The 25,697-nt window shown below is 38.1% G+C and overlaps 1 protein-coding gene across 2 annotated transcripts in view; it reads right to left on the bottom strand.

The window, feature by feature from the left end:
* The window catches only part of NAA35 (N-alpha-acetyltransferase 35, NatC auxiliary subunit), a 31,139-nt gene extending 5,899 nt beyond the window's left edge, over positions 1–25,240 (bottom strand). Inside the window, exons 1-20 of one of the 2 annotated variants that reach the window (XM_074165842.1) lie at positions 25,164–25,240; positions 23,077–23,218; positions 21,962–21,995; positions 20,003–20,117; positions 18,834–18,908; positions 17,437–17,604; positions 16,556–16,622; positions 15,870–15,913; positions 15,218–15,268; positions 14,310–14,393; positions 12,368–12,482; positions 11,662–11,840; positions 8,304–8,363; positions 7,033–7,139; positions 6,737–6,803; positions 5,367–5,465; positions 3,853–4,031; positions 1,934–2,070; positions 492–559; positions 104–244 (exon numbers count right to left, since the gene is read on the bottom strand). In XM_074165842.1, the coding sequence (XP_074021943.1) occupies positions 104–244; positions 492–559; positions 1,934–2,070; positions 3,853–4,031; positions 5,367–5,465; positions 6,737–6,803; positions 7,033–7,139; positions 8,304–8,363; positions 11,662–11,840; positions 12,368–12,482; positions 14,310–14,393; positions 15,218–15,268; positions 15,870–15,913; positions 16,556–16,622; positions 17,437–17,604; positions 18,834–18,908; positions 20,003–20,117; positions 21,962–21,995; positions 23,077–23,200 (1,914 nt within the window). In that variant the 5' untranslated portion in view covers positions 23,201–23,218; positions 25,164–25,240. Of the gene's footprint in view, positions 1–103; positions 245–491; positions 560–1,933; positions 2,071–3,852; positions 4,032–5,366; positions 5,466–6,736; positions 6,804–7,032; positions 7,140–8,303; positions 8,364–11,661; positions 11,841–12,367; positions 12,483–14,309; positions 14,394–15,217; positions 15,269–15,869; positions 15,914–16,555; positions 16,623–17,436; positions 17,605–18,833; positions 18,909–20,002; positions 20,118–21,961; positions 21,996–23,076; positions 23,233–25,163 lie in introns of those variants that run through there. The other variant, XM_074165843.1, reaches the window with a different exon arrangement.
* Positions 25,241–25,697: the final 457 nt, after the last annotated feature.

Here is a 25,697-nt window from a genome sequence, read left to right as displayed (position 1 = left end):
ATTTGAGATATCAAAGGCTCTTTTTACAATAACAACGTCTAAAGCAAGTGAGCAAATGACTTTTACAAAAGCGTGAGTGACATCATGTTTTAAGATTACTCACCTTAAACTGCAAGTAGTGCACTGGGGGTGGTGTGATAACACTGTTGAATGGAGCAAACCTGTGCTCATATCGAACTTGTTCACTATCCAGTTCAAACTTAGGTTTTCTTACTTTGCCATCCATGTCAAATGCGATCATTGTCTAAAAAGGAAAGGGTAAATAGAGTGAAAAGTGTTAGCTTTATGTCATATTTTGCTCTAAGCAAGATGAAAGTTATGACTTAGCTGTTACGGGAAGGACAGAAAAATAGAAGAGAATCAACTATGTTACATTATTAACTTGAACTTCATTTCTAGTCCCACTAAAAACAAAGAAGGCGTGCAATGTATGCTTGATCCTTATTACAAAAAAACCTGAAGCTGTTGTTCAGCAAACACAAATAAATTACCTTGTACATCCCAGCACACATATTTTGGTATGCTTGACTCATGGTGATCTCTCTGCTGAGAGGGCGAACTGCAAATTTCACAAAAAATTTTTTTTTTATTCAACGTAAGTACACATTAATTTCAGATCAAAACAGTTCTTTCAGGTTTTAAGAAAGTGACATAACTCTCAATTGTATTTTAAAATAATGAATGAAAACTGAAGCATAAAAAGCATGGACATGCACGTCTGCTCACTTGGCTCCTGATTTATATCTCAAGACATAAACTTAACATTCACATGAATACCATACTGCCACCAATGATATAAAGTGCTCCAGACAGGCAATGGTAATAGCATGCCACTATACAACACTAAGCAGCAGCCTAGAATTTAAAGCTTACAGTTGAGAGGCCTGTTTGCTTAGTTCACGGATCCTTTAAAACATTTAACACTAAAATGTTAAAGCAGTTTTATTCCAGTAAGAAAGATAATATTCCTTTAAGCTCCCCTTTGGCTTCCAGTTTTTAACTCATGCTAAATTGCCCCACACTTGGCACCTTTTTAAAAAGTATACAACACGGTAGAGTATTCTCTATTTCTAGAGACAAGGGAATTTAGCTGATATGACTTTGAGCTGTTCATATCTCATCGTTTGTTTCCCTTGAAAAGACAACCAGGATAAACGCACAAAAAAGAAGGAACAGCGAAGAATGAAAGTGAGTTTCTGCATGGTGTTTATTTGCAATGTCAGTTATGACGTAACTCCAACATACCACAACCTTAGTAGCCACTTAGGCATGGCAAATCTGTATCAAATGCTATTTAGACACTGGTTTTGGATGCCTTTTTGGTAGCCTTTTGGTTTTTCAGTTCTGATCACAGAGCCAGACTGCTAAGATGTAGGAAGGGAAAGTCTCATTTTCTCTCATACATATGCACCAGAGAAAGTATGAGTTTCTAAGGGGGCTTTCACACAACAGTACTGCCACTGAATTGCAACGGGACAACTCATCATTGTAAAACTAAGAAACATGCTTGAACATCTTCTGAAGCCAGAGAAATTAGAGAAATACATTGCAAGTTTAGTCTTTGAATCTAGCTAGTAGCAAAAAACATAATTCTGCAGGAATAAGAGACTCTAGAAAGGAAGTAATTTTCAAAAGTAATTACTCTGGACCTATTAATTACATCTCATAGGATCCAACATGACACAACTGGTGAAGCTGTGAATATAAGTGAGTTTGGGTTTTTCTGAAAGACCTATTTAAAAGTAAGCAAATAAACGGGAAATTCTTACATAGCAACTAACTTTTTCAGTTAAAAAGTTTTATATTCAGCCTCCATAAACTTTCATAGGACATTCTTCCTACACACATCAGTGTTGACTCTCTAATTTTAGTTCTACATGGCTGCATGAAGAGGAAAAAAAAAATGTCCTAGTTACACTCTACAACTAGATACCTTTTTTCTTTTTCTTTGTTTTCTTACTACTACGGCCTTTCTGTTGTTCCTCCATTATTCTTTCCTCCGCCATTTGAGAGCTGTCAGCGCGGCTCAGTGTTGACATCAACCAGGCATAGAGGAACTCCGATAGATACCTACAGTAAAAACAGTATGTAGCTGTTACGTACTACAGCAGAAAACATACTCGTAAAGCACACATCCTCACTGAATGCCAAGTAACTTACTCAAAGAACTAATAGTAAAGGACAACTTTTAAGGCAGTTAAAACTCTTTGTTTCACATGGTTGAAATCAGCAGGTAAGTCTCTGTTCTGATTTTGTTTGGTTTTCTTTTAAACGAGGTTCTATACAGATTCAACCATAGAGAGGTCAAAGTATGCAAGCTTCTTTCATGTTTACTAAGTGAAGTCTAAGTTTCTTATTATTTCAAAACACATAGAAGAGCAAATTTTTCTAGAATTCTTCCTTCCTCCAGCAAATGAAGCATTTTAAAAAAATATTAATATCTTTTCTACTTTCTTAGGAACTACTGTTTTGAGAAACAAGGTTATTACTGATTAGTTTCAAGCATTAAAAAAACCCAAGAATTATTAAATAAAATGGCCAAGCCCATAGGAACATGAGACCCACGTGCAATTCTTAAAGATTTAAAATAAATCTGTAAATATTATTTAACAGCAATTTCTTAGTAAGTGGAAGCAGGTTCAATAAACCGCTTGACTGACTTCAAATCAAAAGGAGTAGGGGAAAAAAGAGAAAAGAAATTACAAATCTGGAGCACGTGAAGAAGAAATACTACTTCATAAATCGTAACTCAGAGGGTAGTTACTGAGAAATAATTATGAGTTTCATATGCACATTTCCTCTCAGAAATTCCCTCTCTGTTTTGTTCTTCGCCTACAGTCAGGAGATAAAGAAGTTCAAATGACAGTCCCAATTAAGAGTGATTTTATTAAAATGATGGGGGGAAATAGAGGCAGGTAAAAAATACCGTCTTACAGAAAACGTGGTGTCACTTTTTGAGGTATTAGCAAGAAGAGTAATATTGCCATCTTTTGGTAACTACCTGGCGGATTAATTTTCTCACTTAATGCTTAATCCACTAAGGAAACAGCTTAGAAACATAAAGAAATGCACTGAAGTTCAAGTCATTTGAACCAGTCTAACCTCTCAGAAAGAAGGCTTATAGCTTACCTTATAAAAGTTTATCAGTAGCTTTACAGAAAACAAAACAAAACACCAAAGTACAAAAGCACTTTAAAATAGGAAGGTTCAACATTAAATTGTTACTGCTGAATCAAAACCAAATAACCTAAGATTACTTATCTTCTGGACTAAGCCATCAACTATGAAAAATAATTAACGTGAATGGAAGTGGAAAAAAAAGAAGTATTTTGACTCCATATAATGCAATAATTTTTACTAAAGGCAGATGTCTCTTCAAATACGCTCATAGAATGAGATGTTATTTTTACCTAGTCAACTTTCAGATTATGGTCACAACTTAAAACTGAAGATCTTTTTAAAAATATTAGAGATCAACAAGACTACTGCTCTTGGTAATACAAAGACTGAAAAGAATAAAGAAAATTCTTTTTCCCTTGCATTCTCATCTGCCAAAATCATCGTATTTTTCATTAATTGTCATTAGAAGACAATGTTTTAAAGTACTAAATAGAGAGCAAATTACTATTTCAGAAAAAAAAATGTACACTGTTTAGTAAGTCTAGTAAAGAGACCAACTGATTTTTTTTTTCTCCACTTGTAATTTTATGAATAGGTAAACTAAATACTGTGTTGAGCAGGCTTGAGATTAAAAAAAAATCATAATTGAACTCCCTTCTTTAAATATTTGCACAATTTTAGCTCTGTGGGTGCACCCCTCCTCCAACAGTTGTCAATAAAGCACCTTCTTACCAATAGATGTAGTAATATTCATGCATACTGTAAAGTTCCAACTCAAAGCCACTCAGAAGATACTGTATCATAATGCGAAGGTTATGATATAGGACCCAGGTGCCCAAGCAAGCCAAATGTTGCCTTTGTGGTTCCTGCTTCAGTAACATACTATGAAGTGCTGCATCTACTTTCTCTGCCTATTGAAAAAGAGAGCACATTTACACACAGGGAAGGAAGAACATTTGACTGACACAACATCCAAGCTCCGCCAGAAATAAAATCTTAACAAAATCTGAATACGAATTGGGTCACTAAAGTCATGCTCCAGATTGAAGGATAGAAATATGTTTTTACAAATACTGCCACCTCTATAGTCTAAAACTGTCCAAAACCCAGAAAAGTTATTCACATAAGTAAATTCTGCTGCACAGACAAAAAAAATAATATTCTATACGGCAATACAGGAATAACATCAGGGTTTTTTTTTATTTAAAATTTTAAAAAGTATTTATATATAGATTATTAGCAGTCACATGAGCATGGAAACTCAGAACCCATTTTGCTATACTGGCAATAATTACTTTAAAAACAACAACAACAACCAAACCAAATAACAACCTAGCTGCACTGAAAAATTAAATTTATAAGCTTAACATGAAAGAAACACACCGTGGCCCACTAGAGAAACTAAGATACTGCTAAGACCAATTAAGTCTTAAAAACTAATTGTGTGGAAGCCATGAAGTCTCCCAGTTGGAATTTTATAAGTAGTCCTGAACAAATCAAGCCATATAACTTGTTACAAAGTGAAAGCAGTGTGTCTCAGCCACAGTACTGCAACAGACGCTAAACCAAACCATCTTGAGAGAAGCTGCTGCACACAGAATCTCCCCTCCCAGTTCCTCCACTGTTCTCTTTAGCATGCACATCTTGGAAAATATTTTATTACTTCATACCTCTCTCTGCTGAAGAAATACATTTCCAGCAAGTGAAAATAAACCGTCCCCATTATCTTTCTCTCCCCATTTTTGAGAAATATTCAAAATCAGCAGGAGAACACGTTTTTAGGAGTTATTATTGGATTTACATATATATTTAAAACCATTATAAAATTTTGCAATTTACATCTTGCATAGCTATAATGCTGAATTTTCAAAGGTGTCGTGTAAATGTGGCTCTTCCATCTTTCCCTGGTTACATCTGGCAGACTGGCAATTACAAGCAGGACAGATACTACAAGCAGTGGAATTACTATTATATTACACGCATCACTGCAGGTTTCCCTGAAGTCTACTTATAGAACAAAGTTAATCTTTAAAAACATAATACCTTTGTGTTCAACAGATCTAACAGAAAGTCTTTGGGTGCATCCAACAGACTTCCTGGGCTGCATTTGAGAAATCCTTGTCCTAAAGATTTTAGGACAAAGGGAGGAGCTGCTTTATTCATCTAGAATCTAATACCACATGCTCCACCCTGGTAGCTATATACCTGGAACTAAAAGGTTGCCGGCCTGCGGCCTAGGACATTACCTCATCCTGGAGAGTGGCAAATTCCTCAAGAATATGACCCAGTTTATCTCTCTGACGAGCTCTATTGTGTCCGTGGATTTGAATCAGACTACAGAACGGCTGAAAGAAACAAAATGTAGTTTTAAATTTTCAACACAACTTTGAAAGTACAGGGGGAGTACTATGATGGCTATTTAGGCACCTATTTTATACATCTGTATTAGGAGGTGGATTCCTTAAGGATTCCTACAGAGTGCAGGCCAGCAGGCAAGCAAGCTCTTCGGAGTGATGCAGGAGCCCATTTCTCTGTACACAAGTCAACAAGAGATTAAGCAATCATCCTTTAGGAATATGACCGGAACAGAATGCTTGGGGTAAGAGAGATATTTCTTATGCCTAAATCCATGTGCCTGGGTGGCCAAGAAGAAGCCAGGATGCTATTGGCCTATCAGGCATAGTGTGGCCAGCAGGACTAGGAAAGTGTTTGTCCCCCTGTACTTGGCACTGGTGACGCCCCACCTCGAGTACTGTGTTCAGTTTTGGGCCCCTCACTACAAGAAAGGCATTGAGATTTTGGAATGTGTTCAGAGAAGGGCAATGAAGCTGGTGAAGGACTCTGGAAAACAAGTCTTGTGAGGAGTGGCTGAGGGATTGCTTAGCCTGGAGAAAAGGAAGCTGAGGGGAGACCTCATCACTCTCTACAACCACCTGAAAGGAGGCTGTAGCAAGGTGGGGTTGGTCTCTTCTCCCAAGTAACAAGTCATAGGACAAAAGGAAATGGCCTCAAGTAGCACCAGGGGAGGTTTAGGTATCAGGAAATACTTCTTCATCAAAAGGGTTGTCAAACACTGGGAGAGGCTGTCCAGAGAAGCGGTTGAGTCACCATCTTTGAAGGTATTTAAAAGACTTGCAGATGTGGTGCTTAGGGACACAGTTTAGTGGTGGACTTGGTAGTGTTAGGTTAATGGCTGGACTCGATGGTTTCAAGGATCTTTTCCAACCTAAATGATTCTATGATTTTCTTAGATTTTCATTGTGCCACACTCAAAAACTGAATCTTTTAAAACAATTTTTTAAATTTTTTAAAAATTATTTTGTTTTTACTAGTGCTATGCAATTTTTTTGTGACAGGAAATTATCCTGTAAAAAGGTACTAGGTACAGATTTCTAAATAAGTGAAATGTTAGTTAAAAATCTGGAAGCATAATACAGGAAACAAACAGCAATAATTTTACCAGCTTTATAAAAGTGTTACCATTGTAAAATGGCCAAGTTCTACAATTCTGCCTTCATGACAGGTGTCTAAAAAACTGGTCTCATTTTCAAATGTAAGCAAATCTTTAAAGTATTCATATACACGTAAACATGCTGTAACTGGAATAAACGCTTACCCGAACGCAATGTGTCACAAAGGAATCAATGTAGTCCTTCGCCTGGTGATTATTATAAAGACAACATCTAAAAGGGAAATATCCACATACATACATATGTTTATGAATGTCACCAGTACATGTAGCACAAAATTAAAAATGAAACATTAGTGCAGCAACAGCTACTGACTCCTTCATTCCTATGCAATAAGTAAAAAACATGTGTGTTCTTTATGTGTCTGTTCTTGCTTTTGTACGCAGAAACAGTTTTTCATCAGACATGTAAACACATCCAAGTAAATTCAAAATCCACTTACTTTGGGGAAAGTACTGGAGGACTGACAAAAGACCTTAAAGCATCTTTTACCATGTCTTGCATGAGGTGAGTGCCAAACACCTTCTTGTTATCTACCAGAAAAGTTGTCTGAAAATGAAAACGTGTTTTTAGAAACATCTTTTAAGTTAAAAGTAATGCTTCAGAAATTACTAATAGAAAGCTCTTACGGTATCTATATTGTATCAGAAACTTGTAAGATTCCTTTAAGAATTAAAACGGTTCAGCAAGGTACAAGATTACAGGCTCAGAAACAGAGGCATATTGAGATCTGTCGCTTCTGTGGTATGCCCATGACGCAAACTACAGCTCTATTTCTTTCATAAGACAACGTATGCAAAATTTTTTAATTTCCTGGACTTTAAAGATGATTAATCAGACAGATACTTCCGAAGACTAACATAAAATAGGTTATGTGGATTCCCTGGAGGCACACAAAGGCAAATCTTCAGATTAAGGCAGACTTTTTTCTAACCCTATAGACACTACTGCTTTCATTGGTCGTGTCTGATGCCCATTTCACTTTCCCCGACAAGCGCCGTGTCCCATTCTTACATGTCCTTCAGCAGTTGGAGAAAAAGCTCTGCTGTCAAGCACCCACAGGATTGCACAAACAACATGGAGTGGAAAGTCAGAACACACACTCTATGAACACATTTTGCTTGCCAATAGCTATATTCATCAGCTCTATATATGATTTAATTGGAATCAAATGTAAAGGAGTTCTGACATCCAGGGACACCCTAATCAAATCAAAACATCCTATAAGGAAGCATATTTTACTCTGAATTAAGGAGTATATAATATACTTTCAAGGTAAGTGAAGCAGTGAGAACAAAAGTAGTAGCCTGTTCTGCCCTAACCATCAGTTTTACTGTTGTTGCAATAGAACCAGTTTATACATGAAATCCAGTCCAAACAGGGAGGATGAATGCAAATATCAGACCCAAACTGAAACAGCATACGGACAGCAACATAAAAATGTGTGCACTGGCCCAGCTTTAGGGCAGGTAAAAAAGGTAACACTTTCTATTTTATTTAGCATGTAATAACATGATCTAAAAAACAGTACTTAAAAATGCTTAAAAAAATTAGATCAGAACATAAGCCTCCATATGCCTAATACTTAAGTATCTCCAGAGGATTTTTTACCATTTATATCTTAAATAATTTAAATATTTGAAACAAGAAGATGAATCCATATTTATAATGAATGCAGAAGTATTTTATTCAAAGACATATATTAAGACTTGCCTGTAATAGGGATCTTGAAAGAACACATGGTGATTGCTCACTAAACTCACAGAAAAAATCCTAATTTACATTTAGGAGAAAAAAAAAAAAAGACAATTCAGTTTAATAATCCATTTAAAAAAAATATGTATATCTACACACACACACATTTATAGTTTTATACACACATACGCATTTTCATTTTTATATATGCACACACATATATACACAATTATGTAAATACACCTATATTGTGTAAACACAAATACACATACATACACATAGCATAGCTTACATAACTTGTAAGAAAATATGCATGAGTAATTTGAACAAAACGGAACATCTTATGAAGCTAAAATCTATTTTTCTCTGCAATTACTTGTTATTTAACAGAACAAATGGTTTCTGAATTTTCTTCTTCAGGTGTGATTCAGAGAATGAATGGTTAAAGGTTGTTAGTGTGGATTTAATACAGCCTGGCAAAGAACAGAGCTCGGAGCCCAGGAGCTCAGCATTCCAAGATAAAGAAATGGCCTTGTGTATAAGATAGCGGGAACAGCCTGCATGCTAAGGAGGAACCTAACTGGCTGGGTAAAGTGTCCATCTGGTCGGGACCAGTTTTGCGGTTTGGGGTCCAGCCAACCCAGCATTCTAGGACAAAGGTAAAGGTACACAGTGAAGAAGACTGCGAGCCTTCCTCCAGAAGACCCTGGCCCACGACCACCAGGCGACAGTCCGCTGTCTCCGAGCAGTGGCAGCAGTGGTAATAAACATCCAAGAGGCCCGTAAGTTCACCCCAGGCCAGAAAATCACAGTTATGGTATCACATACCGTCTCAGCAGTACTAGAAGGGGGGCATTGGCTTTCACCTCAGAGGTTTCTTAAGTACCACGCTATCCTGATAGAGCAAGATGATGTAGAAATAACAGTAACTAATATTGTCAATCCAGCCTCTTTCCTCAGCAGAACCAAAGGAGAATCAATGACCCACGACTGCTTGGAAACAATCAAGGCTGTGTACTCCAGTCGACCTGACCTGAAAGAAGAACCACTGGAAGATGCAGAGGATTCCTGGTTCACCGACGGGAGCAGCTTCATTCAACAGGGGATACGCAAAGCTGGCTATGCGGTAACCACCACAGAGAAGGTAACAGAATCCAAAGCCCTGGCCCCAAATACATCAGCCCAAAAGGCTGAGATAATAGCACTAACCTGAGCACTGGAACTAGCCAAAAGAAAACGAATAAATATCTGGATAGACTCTAAATATGCTTTTGGGGTGGTGCATGCTCACGGGGCGGTCTGGAGAGAAAGAGGACTCTTATCTACACAAGGGAAACACATAAAACATGCTGAAGAAATTCTCAAGCTCTTAGATGCAGTATTACTGCCTACCAAAGTAGCTATCATGCGCTGCAAAGCTCACCAAAAAGGGAACACCACTATGGAACTGGGCAACGCACTGGCGGACTGAGAAGCCAAAAGAGCAGCAGAGATGGGTAATGCAGAGGTACAATCCTTGGTCCCAGATGGTAAGATACAAATTGACAATGAACCTAGATATTCTAAGGACGATCACAAATTGATCAAAGACTTAAATGGGAAAATTGAAGGGAAATGGGCCAGAACCCCACAGGGAAAAATAATAGTGCCTTTCTCGTTACTATGGGCTGTAGTCATGGCAGAACATAAGAAATCCCATTGGGGAACAGAGGCACTTTACAGATACCTGAGTAGGCTAATATGTGCTTGGAATTTATATGCCACTGTCAAACAAGTCACTCAGCAGTATGAGGTATGTTTACAGAACAACCCTAGGACAGGTCTCAGAGTCCAGTTTGGCCAAATAGGGAAGGGAAATTATCCGGCAAATTGATTTTTCAGAACTTCCAAGAAAAGGGGGGCCAAAGATGAATACATTCAATGGAAGAAGCATCAGCTCCGTGAACGAGTGGAGTCAGGGAAGTATTTTAGAAATCAGATGGAGAAGGAAAATGTGTTATAGGCAATTGTAAAAGAATTTACAAAGGTGAAAGAAAAGGGGGGACTTAATTCAGAGAATGAATGGTTAAAGGTTGTTAGTGTGGATTTAATACAGCCTGGCAAAGAACAGAGCTCGGAGCCCAGGAGCTCAGCATTCCAAGATAAAGAAATGGCCTTGTGTATAAGATAGCGGGAACAGCCTGCATGCTAAGGAAGAACCTAACTGGCTGGGTAAAGTGTCCATCTGGTCGGGACCAGTTTTGCGGTTTGGGGTCCAGCCAACCCAGCATTCTAGGACAAAGGTAAAGGTACACGGTGAAGAAGACTGCGAGCCTTCCTCCAGAAGACCCCAGCCCACGACCACCAGGTGACAGTCTGCATGCGGCAAGGGGAGGAGACTTATGATAATGAGTTCCTAGAAATAATTAGAATAGTAATGCCTTTTCTTAGAATCAATTATAATAACCCAGCCCACATTAATGAATATGTATGCTTTTCATCATAAATAGACGCTTGTTTTACAAACCGGTGTGCAAGTTTGGAGGAGCAATCCCCCTTGCACCCGGCGCCGCAATAAACATACCTGCTTTATAACTCTCTGCGAGTTGTAAGGTTTGTTTCCGCACGTCAGATGCAACAATTAGAAGGATTATAGTGTAGAAAACAGATACTGTGAAACTTAAAATCACAACGTAACTGAACTAGGTATGTAACAAAACTGCAATGTTTCACTGGTAGCAGATGCTTCATGCAAACGCTGCTTTAATTAATTTAACAGGAATTAGGAAGACAGATTTTTGCTTGATCTTCAAACTGATGTAATGGTGGTTCTTCTCTCAGTCAGTGAATGTGTGTATGGTAAAAAGTATTTCAAGCATTTAAGTGTCTTCTAATAGATGTAGGCAGCAACTGAGAATAACATTCCTTATTCAGGGAAGAACATAAGCAAGTACTTAACTTTATGCCTATTCAGAGCATACTTAAACATGTATTAAGTGCTCCCTTGTGTTACAGGCACATATGCAGAATACCGCTTACTGAATCTGAGAAAATCAGGAATACAGCAAGGAATTATGTTCTGCTACTGCAGATGCAGCTCTTCAACCAAAGACAAGAGTTACAAGGAAATTAACTTGCTTGGGCTCTGCCACTAAAATGCATAATATCTAACAAATTATGGGAAAAACTGCAGGTTTGAGAGGAGAAAAGGTCTTTGTCAAAAAAAGAAAAATACTAAGTGTCAGGAAAGACAGAACAATGATGAGAAACACCAGAAGGTTTATACACACAACTCAGTTTTTTTCTCCAGTGAGCAACAGCACGTATGTATGAAATGATTTTTTCAAGTTACATTTTAAGATCTTATTTTTGTCTATAAATAAGAAATATTGCTTACCAGAATACAGTGCAAATTAGTTAAGTTGACTACTTCGCATACAGTTTTTATCCGGTCAATTAGTCTGGAAAAATAATTGACCATTTCTTCCCTTTTAATTATTTTTGCATACCGAGGGAAAGTTGGTGGCAGCAATCTCTGATTAACAAGAGGCTCAAAGCCCATCATAATAGGATGATCTAATGAAGTAGGAGGGGAAAGAGAAAAAAGGAAGAAAGAGAAAAGGTGCATATAAGCTGTGTTTTCAGAACTCACTTCAAACTTGAAAGTCTAATACAAATTATTAAATTAGCCAAAATGAGCTTTTAACTGACAGTTAACTTCCAAAGATGCTAACTACCCAACTGAGACCATGACTACTATTTAAAAAAAGCCAGGCCTCAACACCTCAGTATGTAATTGTACAGACAGTGAGGTGGTGTTCCCTATTTTAAAATGGCATATACGCTGATTTGAAGTGCAATGGACTTAATCAAAAGTTCACATTATCTCTGGCTTTGAAATGACAGTATTGCTTCCAGGACAACCATCATTTGGTGAAATAAAATTAAGATCAAACAATGCAAATCCATAACAGCTTGTATAACAAGTATTATTAATTCAAAGTAAATAGTGATTTTTTTTTTTAAAATACATGTAGATCTTAAAAGTTCATCAAGACAGCATATTTAAGAAAGGGAAAAAAATGGTAAAACCTGATACATACCTCCTTTAGTGGTATCATTCTGTGCCTGGATACCATGATGCAATGAATTGTGGATGGCAGAAAGCAAGTCAGCTGCTTGAGTCATCAGTTTCTGAGCTTCTGCAACTGCACTCGTCTGAAAGGCAGGTAACAGTTATTCACATTATGAAGCAACATATTTTGACTACAGAATTAATGCTAGTATCAGAAAAAAGGATGATATTAGGATTCTAATGTTGGTATGCAACCAGTTCTGGAAAAAAAAAAATCCAACATATTTTTATGCAATAAATTGGTCTTTATATTTTAAATATCTATATATACATTTAATACTGTACTGTATTTTTTTGCTGTATAAGATAAGCCTTAACAATAACTACAACTGGAAGTCTAGTATACACTATATGCAAGTCCTCTACTTTTGATGGGGGGGGGGTGGGGAGCAGGGTGGTATGTGTACAAAAAAACCCACAAAACTCTTCTGCCAAATGAGGTAAAACTCCAAACTGCAAAGAGGAAACAAATCTTCTGTCATTAGTAAATGCAGAATTATTGAGAATACAGACAAACACAACCTATCAACTGAAATGAAATCACTATATGACATTAGAACATGTCCATCAGAAATCTTGATTCATGATTTGCTGACATACTGAATTTTTTGATGTCCTATGAATCCAAATCTGTTAGCAAACGGGGTACCATTGAAAATAGCTGTCTGTAAAATCTAAAATTTTTTTAAAAAATACCGGACTAAAAGACCCTGATGGAACTTAAAATATTTGAAATCTCAACTCAAATTGAAGCTTGACTTACCCAGAAAAAAAGATGTTTAAAACCCCCTGAACATCTAACAGAAGCTGAACAAGATCTGTAATTCTGCATAATATATGCTCATGTATTATAGGATCCATAAATCTACTAGAAGAATATGCTGTTAAGCAGATCTAACTCAAATCAAAGCAGTCCATGATGTAGATAACTTATACTTTTAAGTAATCAGACTTTAGTGACACTAAATTAATTTACGTTTGCACAGATCATTAACTAAGAGCAGCTAACACAGGCAGAATTTGGTTGTACCTCAGTGTAGATCACTGCCATGTCACAGTTCGATTTCTGATATAACTATTGGTTATACTCAGAATGCAATTATTCTCAACCACTTAATCGCTTTTTCCTCAACACTGACGTCTATCAATGATACTTGCACCTGACTTTCAATTTAATGAAGCTCTTTTAAACTGTACAGTATGCAGCTGCTTCAACAGCAAAATATGTGGGAAAGACTCCATGCCACTTAAGCAAGAAACTTGTTTATTTCCTTATGAAAATGAAAATAATAATAATAAGCAACAGACAGATATTTATGCTTTATATAAAGAAAAAGCTATGCAAACAAAAGGCTTTGTCTTATGTAACATGATTCTACCCTCTTTGCCTTAAAACATGCAGTTTCTTCCCCCCTCAACAATCAGGAAATCTTATATTCAAAAAAGCAAGCAAATTGCATGGAAAGCTGTTATATTCCTCTTCTCAGACCAAAAAAGTCTAGATACAAATTCAGTATCACATGGAAGGAAAAGGTAACAATTCTTTAGAGATGGACACAACACCACCTGACGTCAGGTAACTCCACAGAAGTAGACTGAACGCAAGAAAGAAAAGTCTTGCTCATGTGTGTGAAAGAGTAATCCAAAACCCATAAACATTTTTCTTTAACTGCTCTAGAATGAATATTCTGTCTCTCTGAAAGGCCAGCCATAATAATGTCAGCTACTAACCCTGTGTTATCTTTAAAAATGAATGAAAACTGAATGGTTGCCGCTGTAAGGCCTTATCCAACGCTTTACCTGCAGCAATATCAATTCAAATCTACAGAGTAATTGCTTGATATTAGAAAATGAAAAATTAGTATTTCACAGGATCACAATGCGCCCACAGAAACACCAAATGAACGTACCTCTTTTTTGGTAAATGCTATTAGAACAGTCAGTAGTACCCGGGTGAACTTGACTCTGCTGAACACAGCTAAGCACTGTTGATGCTGTAATAAAATATACTGCAAATTACTATGCAATACGTATTAAATCCTGAAACTTAATAAAAAAAACTTTATTGAATTATGCTCTCTAGTCTTAAAAATGTTACCTAGTATGATTCTGAAGAAAAATTATAGAATTTATAGAAGAAATCTGTACTGCTGTCAGAAAAACACTAACATAAAGAATACTAAGATAATTTGGGTGAAGTATAACCACTGGCTGTAGAGCTACTTCCTATGCAAATGCCATTCAAATCTCAGCTTAAGTGAACAACCACAAATTATTAAACTCATTTTCTCTCCTTTTTGCTGAAGATTTATGTTAGAAGTAATTTCTGTAGATAACATTACCGGGAAAGGAAACCTACACCCTTTCTATATCAACCACATCAATTACATCAATTACCACTTCTTCTAGAAGGAGCTACAATGCTTTCCCCTTATCTTCTACTTTCTCCCCAGACAGTGAGACCGCCAGCAGCAGTACAAGCTGCTGGGATGGAACTGAGGTAAGAAGGCACAGCACAGATAAGACCACCTACTTCGCTAATGGCTTTTTCTTGAGAGGTAGGTGTATAAATCGCAGAACTGCAGCAGCATCGCTATTCTGATCGCTGTTGGGATCAATTGAGAAGTCTATCCCTTCAGAGCATAAAAGCCTACCTGCTAATCTGAGATTTGCTCAGGGCCTTGTTTAAAGCACTTTATATATGACAGTAGTAGCAACACTGGTGCCATATATTGCTCACAAGCTGTTAACTACTGATTAAAGTAATGATGTACTAATCCATGAAATCCAGGGGAAAAAAAAGTAAACAATTAATTACTTCAAGTTCAACTTCTGGATCTCTCTCTTCTCCTTGTCGACTTCGAGTGCTCTACAAGGTAAAGGAATTTCAAATAATTTATTAGAAAACACAAAGGGAAGCTACTGATATAAAATCCCTTTACCCTCTCCAGAACATCTGTTAAATAACCCTAAAAATCACTTGTCATGTTCAAAACCTCTTAATGCATAATATAGGTACTTGAATGTTTCAAGACTCTCCTCCAGTAATAAGACCTATCTCAGTCCACTCTGCAAATAGGCAAGGAAATTGTATGAACGTTTTATATTGTCAACTGTGGTAAAGGAACATGAAGTGACTTCTTTAACATCACAAAGTATATCTCCATAAAAGCCAGAAGTTAAACACATACTTTCTGTGCCCCAGGCCCAGTGTTGTCTTCTACATCATGATTCCACCTATTACTAATGATGCAACTATTAAAGGGTTTAGAAAAGTCTGAAGACTTCAGCATCTTTAGCTAGAAGGCAAACCACCAGCATGTTACACAAACCAGTACAGCAGCTCTTCAAAAATACCTCACCATTCCATGATACAAAACCCCAGCGTTCTTCATTATCCAACTCCCTCCCCCAAACCTATGTTAAGTGCACTTGAAGTACAATTGACAAGGCAAACATGAGAAAAATACCTTCACTCGTCTTTGCATGTCATCTTCTACATCTTTTAGCATACCTGGAAAAGTCACAGTACAATTAAAAGCTGAGAAGCATTCCTAGGTACAACTACACCACTCAGAGGTACAAGGTTTTGAGGAGAAATCAAGTTTTGAAGTGCTTTACCTATCCATTAGCGAAAGACCAGACAAAAAATATTCTTGTGACGGATGGTGAGGATGTCTTGCAACAATAGGTAAATCAGAGTATAGGCTGACTGATCCAAAGATAGAGTGTTCACAAACACAAAAGCATGTACCAAAAGGCTCACATACATACGTATGTACCTAATATCATACGTATTCATAGCTTTAAAACTACTAGATTGCTTTTTCTTCAAAAGCAATCTGTTTAGATCACAACAAATTGTGAGGCAGAGAAGCAGAATTCAAGCAGTCCTGGATGAGCTCATGCCGCACCACCTGACTGGACATCTCAAAGCATTTTTTCTGTTTGTCAGGCATTTAACAAATAAATAGCTGAACCTTTTCTTCAAGGAAAAATATTTGATGTCTCTTTTTACCAAGCCACCAATTTTCACAAGACTAATAAAAAACCTCAACATCTGAGATTCCTATCAAATCATTAGGTTTGGTTGAGAGTAACCAACTTGCTCAAAAGAGACTGATGAACAGATACACAGAAAAAAAACCAACTGTACCTGTAACTCTAAGATCTGTCACACTGTTGGCCATTTTAAATCCATAAGTCATTGACTGAAAATCTTCCTAAAAAATAAAAATCAAAGCAGCAATATGTAGTGAAATAGAAACAGTAGTGGTTACATTTTCAAGCTGGGGTTTAGGGTTTTCTTTTTGTTTAGTTTGTTGTTGGGTTTTTTCTTGGTTTGTTTTGTTGTTTGTTTGGGTGCTTTTTGTTTAACTCCACCAAGTATAAAAGTCTGGGTTTATTCTGCACAACTGAATACACCCATGGTTTGTGTGACTTTCCTAGCCAAATCCATTTTGGGGTAATTATTTTCTGCATAAATCCTTTATACCAGTATGCCCTTCACATTTTCATCAAGTGCCACCCTATCAAAATGTTACAAGAACTAGAGATGCAAAGTACTATTTAATCAATGTTAAATATAGTCAGTAAGAAGTGACTTGTCCAAGCTCAGATGAAACAAAAATTTCTCTGAGCATGGACAACCATACTCTGATTCCCTTTCTAGATGGACGTTTTAGAGAAAAGACAATCATGGTTATCTCAAGTAGATAAATAAAAAATTAAACAGTAAGAAAATCACAAAACTGATTTCAAATGGTTAGCCACAAGACTTCCATTGCTTCTTGAGTAAAATATTTATGTGACTCCAATACTCAAGCAAAATACAGAAAAGATCACGCAACACCTTCATTGAAGAGAACAGCATTTTGAAGAGATCAAGTATAATACTTTTAGGAGGATGAACTGATGCTCCTACAGCATCCTCGAATAAAACAGTAATAAATTTCTCTAATATACTGGGTTTTTTTGCATTATGGAGCCTACATATAACGCTACATATTTAACCATAGGAGATACGGAAACACATACCTCCTCAAAAACAGCTGCTTTGTTAACCTTTTCTCTGGCAATATCGCAGATTTTTAGGATCCCTAGAGCAAAGGCCTTCATAGCAGGGTCCTCTATGAAGTCTGGATTATGAATGTAAAGGCAAGTGAATACTGTCTGTGCCAAGGAATGTCCCTCTAACCATGTTATCTAGGGAAAAGAAAATAAAATGTTTTACTCATGACAGCCATGTCCTCATTTTTCTATATCCATTCTTTTTCCATCTTGCTGTGCTTTAGTGAATCGAGTCCCTATCATGGCAATCTTCCATCTAGCAAAAAAGGCACGAGGTCTCTCAGCCTTTAACCTTGGTCCATCTGCTGGCTGTGGCAGGCAGTGCGTTACTAAACCCGAGAACACTAATTCTGATGTTGGATAAACCTGTTCCACAAAGTGCAGGTCTAATTTCTGTGACTTAGACATGACATTAAGTTAAGAGAACATCAGATTTATAAGCTTCCTTTATACAAATACTGAATGAAAAATGCTAGTGGCTATGAAACAACCCAGCAGTATTCTGCACGTTCTCTTCTACAATTTGCAGCTTCTTTTCACAATCCCCTCTCCCTACTACTTACATGCTCTTTAAGTTACAGGGAAAGCTTCTATAATTCAAACAATTACTTCTACCTTAAAATAGCATAAAAGACAGTAGGATCAGATTTTTAATAGAACCACTGTCACTTTTCAAAAAAAGGGGGGAAGAAGACGACTAAACACATTACACCATAACAAATATACAGTGGTCTTTACTGTCTTTTTAGACTAAATTAATTTGAAATTTTGTTTTAAAAACCCAATAAATTTTACTGATGTCATTTTAAAAAATAACTGAAAATAATTCGTATTATTTACTGAGGAAATTAAGAAATATACATAGAAAAAAATCCCAACTAACAAATAACTGATAATTCACTTATTTTCTTTCTGAATGGATTTAGGTATTTTCTTTTCTTTCTTCAAAATACCCCTGTAAGCAGTGTCAATATTGGCTGTACAGGAGTGAGCAACAGATTGCTGTAGGTTACTACATACTCACTTTCCAACAGTCAAACACCAATATACAGCAGGCTGGTATGATGGTCAGACACCATAGATTTAAAGAACACAAATTACAAAACCTTTTTACATCATTCAAAATGCTACCAAATTCTCCTCCACAGTGATTTCTTTAATAAAAAAAATCCAAAAATAAAAATTATGCCTCTTATAATAGACAATGCAAGTATGTAAACTGAAATTAAAACACTAGGTATGTATTTTCCACTTGGTGAATCTTTTTTCTTGAGTTCTACTGTTTTTTCCCCTTTTTAAACTGGATTAAAGGACTATATTTTGTAAGCAAAACCATCTAACATTAAGAGTAGAGAAATGCTTACCAAACAACAAAAACATGTATCCATTATTCCTACCAGCTCAGGTGAAGTGAGGTCCTTTATTTTAATGGTGCCATCCTTGGGGAAAAAAAAAAAAAAGAAAAAAACCTGAAGGCTATTGGCAAAATCCAACTTATTATTTGTACAGCCAAAAAGGAAATTGTTGGTTAAGACTTCAGAATATTTGTATATCACTAGCTTTATTGCTCAGCTTCATAATGCGCCTCAAATTCTGAAAAACTTTCCCATCATTTTGTTGAACACTGACCAAATATAAAGCTATTCAAAGAGAAAGCTAAAATAAAATTTCTGATCTATAAGTAGCCAATGAAGGTTTAATACCAGTTAACAGTCAACACTTAAATTACAACACAATATATACAGTCATAATACAGATTGAACAAGGAAAAATATGCAGGACCCATTCTTTGAAGACCGCTTTTTACACTACAGACCCTTGCAGAGTTTCACTGCCTTCAAGGTCAGGACCAAGAAGGCAGCAACCCTACTTCTTTCATTTTATTTGTCCAGTGTATATGATTCTGCATACACTTTACATGACTTAGCCAATCTTTTACACAGAATTCTCTTAGTCCATTCAAAACCAGGTCCACAGTAAAAAAATATTTTTTCCCCTGTTAGCGTATTACTTTTCCAAAGTAACAGAAATTCTTTCAGCCTCCCTCCACCAGTTTATCTCGACAAAGCATCAAAAGTTAACCATTACTGTCAGTGTTGTTAAATTACCCAGCTTCTGTTCAATGCTAATGAACTGCTAGTTTCATGAAGTGTTAATTTCCAGCTTTTGTAGGGAAGCTCATTTTCATTCAGCTTAAAGAGGGACTAACCAATACGTTTTCATATAAACAACACATTTTGGGGAAGCACAGGGTGATTTGCAAAACCATTTCTGAAATTTATTTTGTGAGGTATCAATACCCAACAATTTCACAGTACTTTTCACTGGAAGAGTTAGCATCATTGTGATAATGTAGGTAACAAAAAAGGTAAACATCACAAGCTATTTCTTACTTAACTGTCCAAAATAAAGAAGAAAAAATCAATTGTAAGTAAAGATTGAAAACGTGTTGAATCGTGCATAACTGCAATTTGATAAAACTACATCATGCTTTTACAGACAGTGTAGGCAAAAACAGGAAAGTCATGTGTACCTTAATAGCTTGCTCGAAGTTAAGAACCTTTCTATTAACTTGGTTTCCAATCATACCAGCATCCATCTTGGGATCCATCATTTCAATGGCAGACATGGCTTCAAACAGACCAAAACTAAGAACAATAATAAAAAAAAAATGTTCTGAATGCAATTGTGTTATATAAAACAGTCTTCACAAAGACTGTAAAAAAACATATGATGGCAAACTGAGTACACTCACTACAGACAGTTCTCACTACAGACAATAAGGTAAGGTATGTGAACATTACTACTGATTTTCAGAGATCATCGTTCTCAGGAATTTGAGGATCTCTCAACAACTAAGTAAGAAAATAGACGCCTAAAAGTAAACAAAACTCAGCCTTTTTTTAAAGCTGAAGTACACTTCTGAGCCAAATATGGCATTACTAAATCTATGTAAATCTATCTTGTTTCTATACACCTCATACTGACATAGCATGTTTCTAAAGTTCACATAACATAATAAACTGATTATTAACCAAACTGTTCTTTATTATGCTACATCCAAAATCCCAAGTAAGATACGTCCCCCACAAACTAAAGACAATATATATGACACAGACTGACAATAATATACATTTAATATACCAACTTTGTTTAAAATGGGCACATTAAGAAAACTGATTAAAAAAAAACATAGCATGTGACAACAGATCACTTGTAGTCAGGGCATAAAAGTTCGCAGGAGAACCACAACAAATGAAGACTGGTCTACAGAAGAGAGGATATAGTGCCTCACCTTTGGCACATACAATATTCATCAGAACTTCTGCACAAGCCTTTATTATATAAAAAAGGTTATCGCATGTGGCGCATTCTAATTCTGAAAAGGATATCTGTTCTAAAATGCTCCAATGTATAAAATTACACCTCAAAAAAAGTGCTTTGATTCTACTGAGTAAATACTCGGTGACATCCTAGCACACTTTTTAAAGCAGGTTTGCATTTAGTAGTGTGCTTCTGTTTTCTGAGCTATGAGTTTTAAACAAGCATTTTTCCCTTTATGGAAGTAAACAGACTCATGTGGCTAAACGATTTACATTGATCTTTAAAATATTTTAATCTCACGTCATTTTTTTTTTAAATATATTTTTTCTTAGTCTGTAGTGCTCTCAGTTTCTGTTTTAGCATGTGTCGTGGCATAGCTGACCCCAACTGACCAAAGGGATATTCTATGCCATATGACATCATGCTCAGTACATAAAGCTGCGGGAAAAAGGAGGAAGTGGGGAACGTTCAGAGTGATGGAGTTTGTCTTCGCAAATAACTGTAATGGAGACTTGTTTTCCTGGTGATCGCTAAACACCTGCCTGCCCATGGGAAGCAGTGAATTAATTCTTTGTTTTGTTTTGCTTGCGTGCACGGCTTTTGCTCTACCTGTTAAACTGTCTTTATCTCAACCCATGAGGCTTTTTCTCCCTTTTACTCTTCCGATTCTCTCCCCCATCCCAAGTTGGGGGAGTGAGCGAGTGGCTGCATGGTCCTGGTTACCGGTTGGGCTTAAACCATGACAGCACGTCATTTTAGAGTTACGTTAAAGCACATGGATTGTTTATCCTAAACTTGTTAGTGACAGTTGATGCCAACAATTTAAAAGCTTACAAGTCTTTCTGGCATTTTTTTATAAAAGCATGTCCACATAAAATAGTTCAGTAGGCCCATCAGTGTCAACACCACTGACCATAAGTGCTATAAACTTCTTAACTACATTGATCAACTGAAAATACAACGTTATACTGGCATCATGAGAAATGTTCAGTATTCATAGAGGTGCATCATACACATACTGTTGAGGACAAATGAAGTGCTGAATACTTCAACTTTTTTATTTAAAGTAAAAGTTTAAAAAAGCTTCATTGATACTACATGGCTTATTAGTAAACATTAATATATTTGCACCAATCCTGTGTAAAAACCAGAACACAGGCATACTTACAGCTTGTCATGAAGCAGTTCCCCTAACTTCAGTTCTACAAAGGAACAGAACAGGATAAATAATTAGAATCATCCTACTAGTGCAACTTTCCCAGGATAGTCTTGTCTCTCACCAAACTGTTTTATGCGACAAGAGAACAATGTGTGGGAAGCAGACCAGACATTTCTGCTCCACCTTCACTTCCTTTTACTTACAAAGCACTTTCAAGACTGAAAGGCTAAAAAAACCCCGTTGTTCACAGTCTTTCCTCATCCCTCTGTTACACCAACCATTGAACCATTGAAGGGGTTTCACAAGTACCAAGTAGTAGCATTTGAATAGCCTGGAACACAGAACAGCAGTTTTCTGTGCTCCTCCTTTATGCAGATGTCTAATTTTTTCCAGGGGAGTTTACTGAAAGGTTTGCTTTTTTTTTATTATTTTTAATGAAGCCTTCAGATGTACTTGATGTGTACACAAACACTATATGACTAACACACAAGAATCATTTGACAGCATAAGGAAATTGCGTTTATCATTATGTAATATTGTGTGCTGTAACTTGCAGTTTTATATTTCCCTAATATCATCATAAAAAATAAATTCTCTATCATGGCAAACTAGCACTAATATTTAATAACAACAAAGGCACTACTTAAACGGATCCTTCCCTATGACCGGGAGGCATTGCATGTCCTCAGAAGCTTGGCCTTGTTTCAGAGATGAAAAGTGATGCACTGACTAATTAAATGAATAAATCATTGGACCCTAAAGACCCAAAAATGTACAGGAAAAAACAGAGCATTGATTTTGCATGGGTGAATGAGGTTTCCATTTGGCAGAAGAGATAGGAAGAAACTTTTGCAAAGAAAAAAAGCAGGTGCAAAAATGCACAAGATGAAAAAACATGACTTTAGAAAGATAATTTATGTAATCTAGAAGACGAAGCAAGGTCAGCTTCTTCTGATATTTCCAACATCACAAGTAAGTTAAACAGAGGGAAACACAGAATCAATGTAGTCCATTCATCTGGAGCTTGAACCCGGGTCAAACTATTGCTTAAAATACCTCAAAGAGCTATGCTTAATCCTCTGAAGGATTCCAAGTTTTCTCAGAAAACAGGCAGTACAACTCACCTCTACAAGCTTCTTCAAAATCCTCAGTTATATCTATCCAGCTTGTATTACTCTTTTCCATCTTGTCAGGCATCCCAAGTTCCCACCCTGAATCATCATCTTCTACTGAAGCTTTCATAACCATGATACTGCACCTTTAAATCTGCATCAGAGACACTGCACATTATGCACAAATTAGAGAAAGTGCTTCATGGGAGTAATTTTTTTTCAAGTATCAGGTGAGAAAGGGAGATTATGATTTCATTTAAAACAGCTATCATTACATAAAAACAGCCAGAAAAACTTATTTATAAAAATTCTTTAGGAAAAAAAAAAAGTTCTCTTATTCACCGTTTCTCTACAGCTAGCTTATAGGCTACAAAACCTCAAAAACTAATGTCCTGGTTTGAGCCACAAAGAACTAACTTCTCTTCTGATGCTTGGAAAAACTGCAGTTTTAGAAAACTCTAGTGTCTGAATTTGTGAAAATATTTACTTTATAGCTAGCTAGGCTATGTGGGATTCAAAGTCTCAGTGTTTTTGAACCATGCCAGCTGCAGGGATGAGGAGGAGCGAGACCCAGGCCACCCAAGCTGGCCAACAGGATTATTTCATACCATGAATGTCACATTCAATATCAATTAGAAAGTTTTCTGCATAATTCTCTCTCTCCCTCAATGCCAGCAGTCCAGGCAACTTCTTACCCTGGTCCCAGACCTCTTCCTCCTGAAGCTGTAGCACTCAGAGTGTCAAAACACTTGCTGTCCACTGCTGGGAGTGCACAGCTTCCTACTGATAAAATTAGCTGAGTATAATCCTTGCATATTTTATGTTGGTATCAGGATCAATACTGGTTCTTTAGTATTATTGATGTTAATTACTTAGTCTGATTCTATTAACGTATTTTATTTCAACCCTTGTGTTTCTTTGTTTTTCCCCCTGATTCCCCTTCCCGGGTGGGGAGGGGTCATCAGGTGACAGAATAATTGTCTAAATGACAATAAATTGTTATAATTTGACAATATATATTGTCAAACCACAACAATGAAGGACACCAAAACTTTAGCAATACAGAGCTGGAAAATGGGAAATAACGTCAAGAAATCACTTCTTACAGCAGACGCTGAAATCACTTTGTTTTTGTTTTACACCATCAGAAATATGCCTCCTCTGTGAAGGAATTTAAGAGGGCGCTGTAAAACATTGACCACACACATTTGATATTCGTACAAAGTATATCCAAACAAATTTGTGGAAATGGGTGTGTTTCCTCTGACTTCTTCAGCAGAATAGTAATATCAAAATTACAGTAGCCATGTTAAGCAACACCAGACCCGAATATAATTTTTAAACTTCACGGACTAGTTATTTCGAACTGTTTTCATGCTTCTGCAATCTCACAGTACACAGGGTGGCCCTGAAGAATCTCATGTTTGGGCAGTCAGCCTGCCTTTGAGACAGAAGCAACGCTGAATCTCTCCTCATCTTCCAGCAAGAGGCACCTACGAGCCCGGGGAGATCCACACGGCTTCATCAAAGCCGCCACGCATCTTTAAACAAAGGCCTCCGTGACATGGGACCTCCCAGGCGACGGTAATTAACAAAAATAAAGCGGGGCACGGAGGCAATTAAACGGATTTTGAAAACTCTTCCGGGAGCTCCTTCGCCCAAGGAATGCTCAGCTTCCCTTCGCCCCCCGTCACCCCTTCCCAGGCGGCCGCGGGGACTGCCGGGCTCCGCAGGCAGGAGACAGGAGGAGATACGTGGGAAACTGATTAAAATAAATGGAAATCACGCTTGAGGTTTCAGACGTTAACGCTCGCGCAGCCAGACGCCCTCCCCGCCCTCTCCTCTTCCACCATGTCCCCCGTTCCCACACCCAGAGCCGTCTCGGCCCGCAGCTCACCGGGCCCTGCTATGGCACAGGGGCCGCTAGGCAGCCGAGCTCGCCCCGGCCACCGGGTACAGCGAGAGGCCGCCCGCTGGCAGGCCGGGCGGCTCCTACGCCCCACCGCGGGGCACCCGCGCCCCACCCGCCCGCCGCCGAGAACTCCCCCCTGCCCTCCCCCTGCGGGGCTGGCTCTGCCTGGCCTCACTGGGGCCCTCACCCGCCGCCTCCCACGCCACTGGCCCGCTCCCTCCGGCCCTCCGAGTCTGCCTGGGCCGCAGCCGCTGCCGCGCAGCCGCCGATCCGCGAACCCGTCCCGGGGCCTTCCCGGCGCAGGCGCAGGGCTCCTCCGCAGCCGCGCATGCGCCCGTCGCCGCTGACAGCGCGGGGCGGGGCGGAAGGGGAGCAACGGCGGGTTGGGGTCGCGCCGCAGCGTTAGGCGGTGCCGGCTCGGCTGCGGTCGGTGCCGGTGAGGGTGCTCTGAGCCCCGTGTTGCGTCGGAAAGGCAGCGGGAGGAGCCCCGGGGGGAGCCCCAGGACTTTCTGCAGAGCGGGGTCGAGTACGCCCGGCTCGGGCTGGGAGGAAGAAGACGGGGCCTGAGGCCTGGCGGAGTGCAGTGACCAGGGGCGGGCGGGATGGACCTGGGGATGGACCAGGGGAGACACCCTGCCGCTCAGCGAGGGCGCAGAGTCTGTCCTGTAGGCCTGTCCCAAATGGCGTCGGTGGCCTGCGGCTAGCGGCGGCCCGGCTACCC

This window comes from Numenius arquata, chromosome Z (assembly GCF_964106895.1).
Source record: "Numenius arquata chromosome Z, bNumArq3.hap1.1, whole genome shotgun sequence".
Taxonomy (NCBI): Eukaryota; Metazoa; Chordata; class Aves; order Charadriiformes; family Scolopacidae; genus Numenius; species Numenius arquata.
The sequence above is the reverse complement of the archived record's forward strand: the minus strand, read 5'-3'. Positions and strand labels throughout refer to the sequence as shown.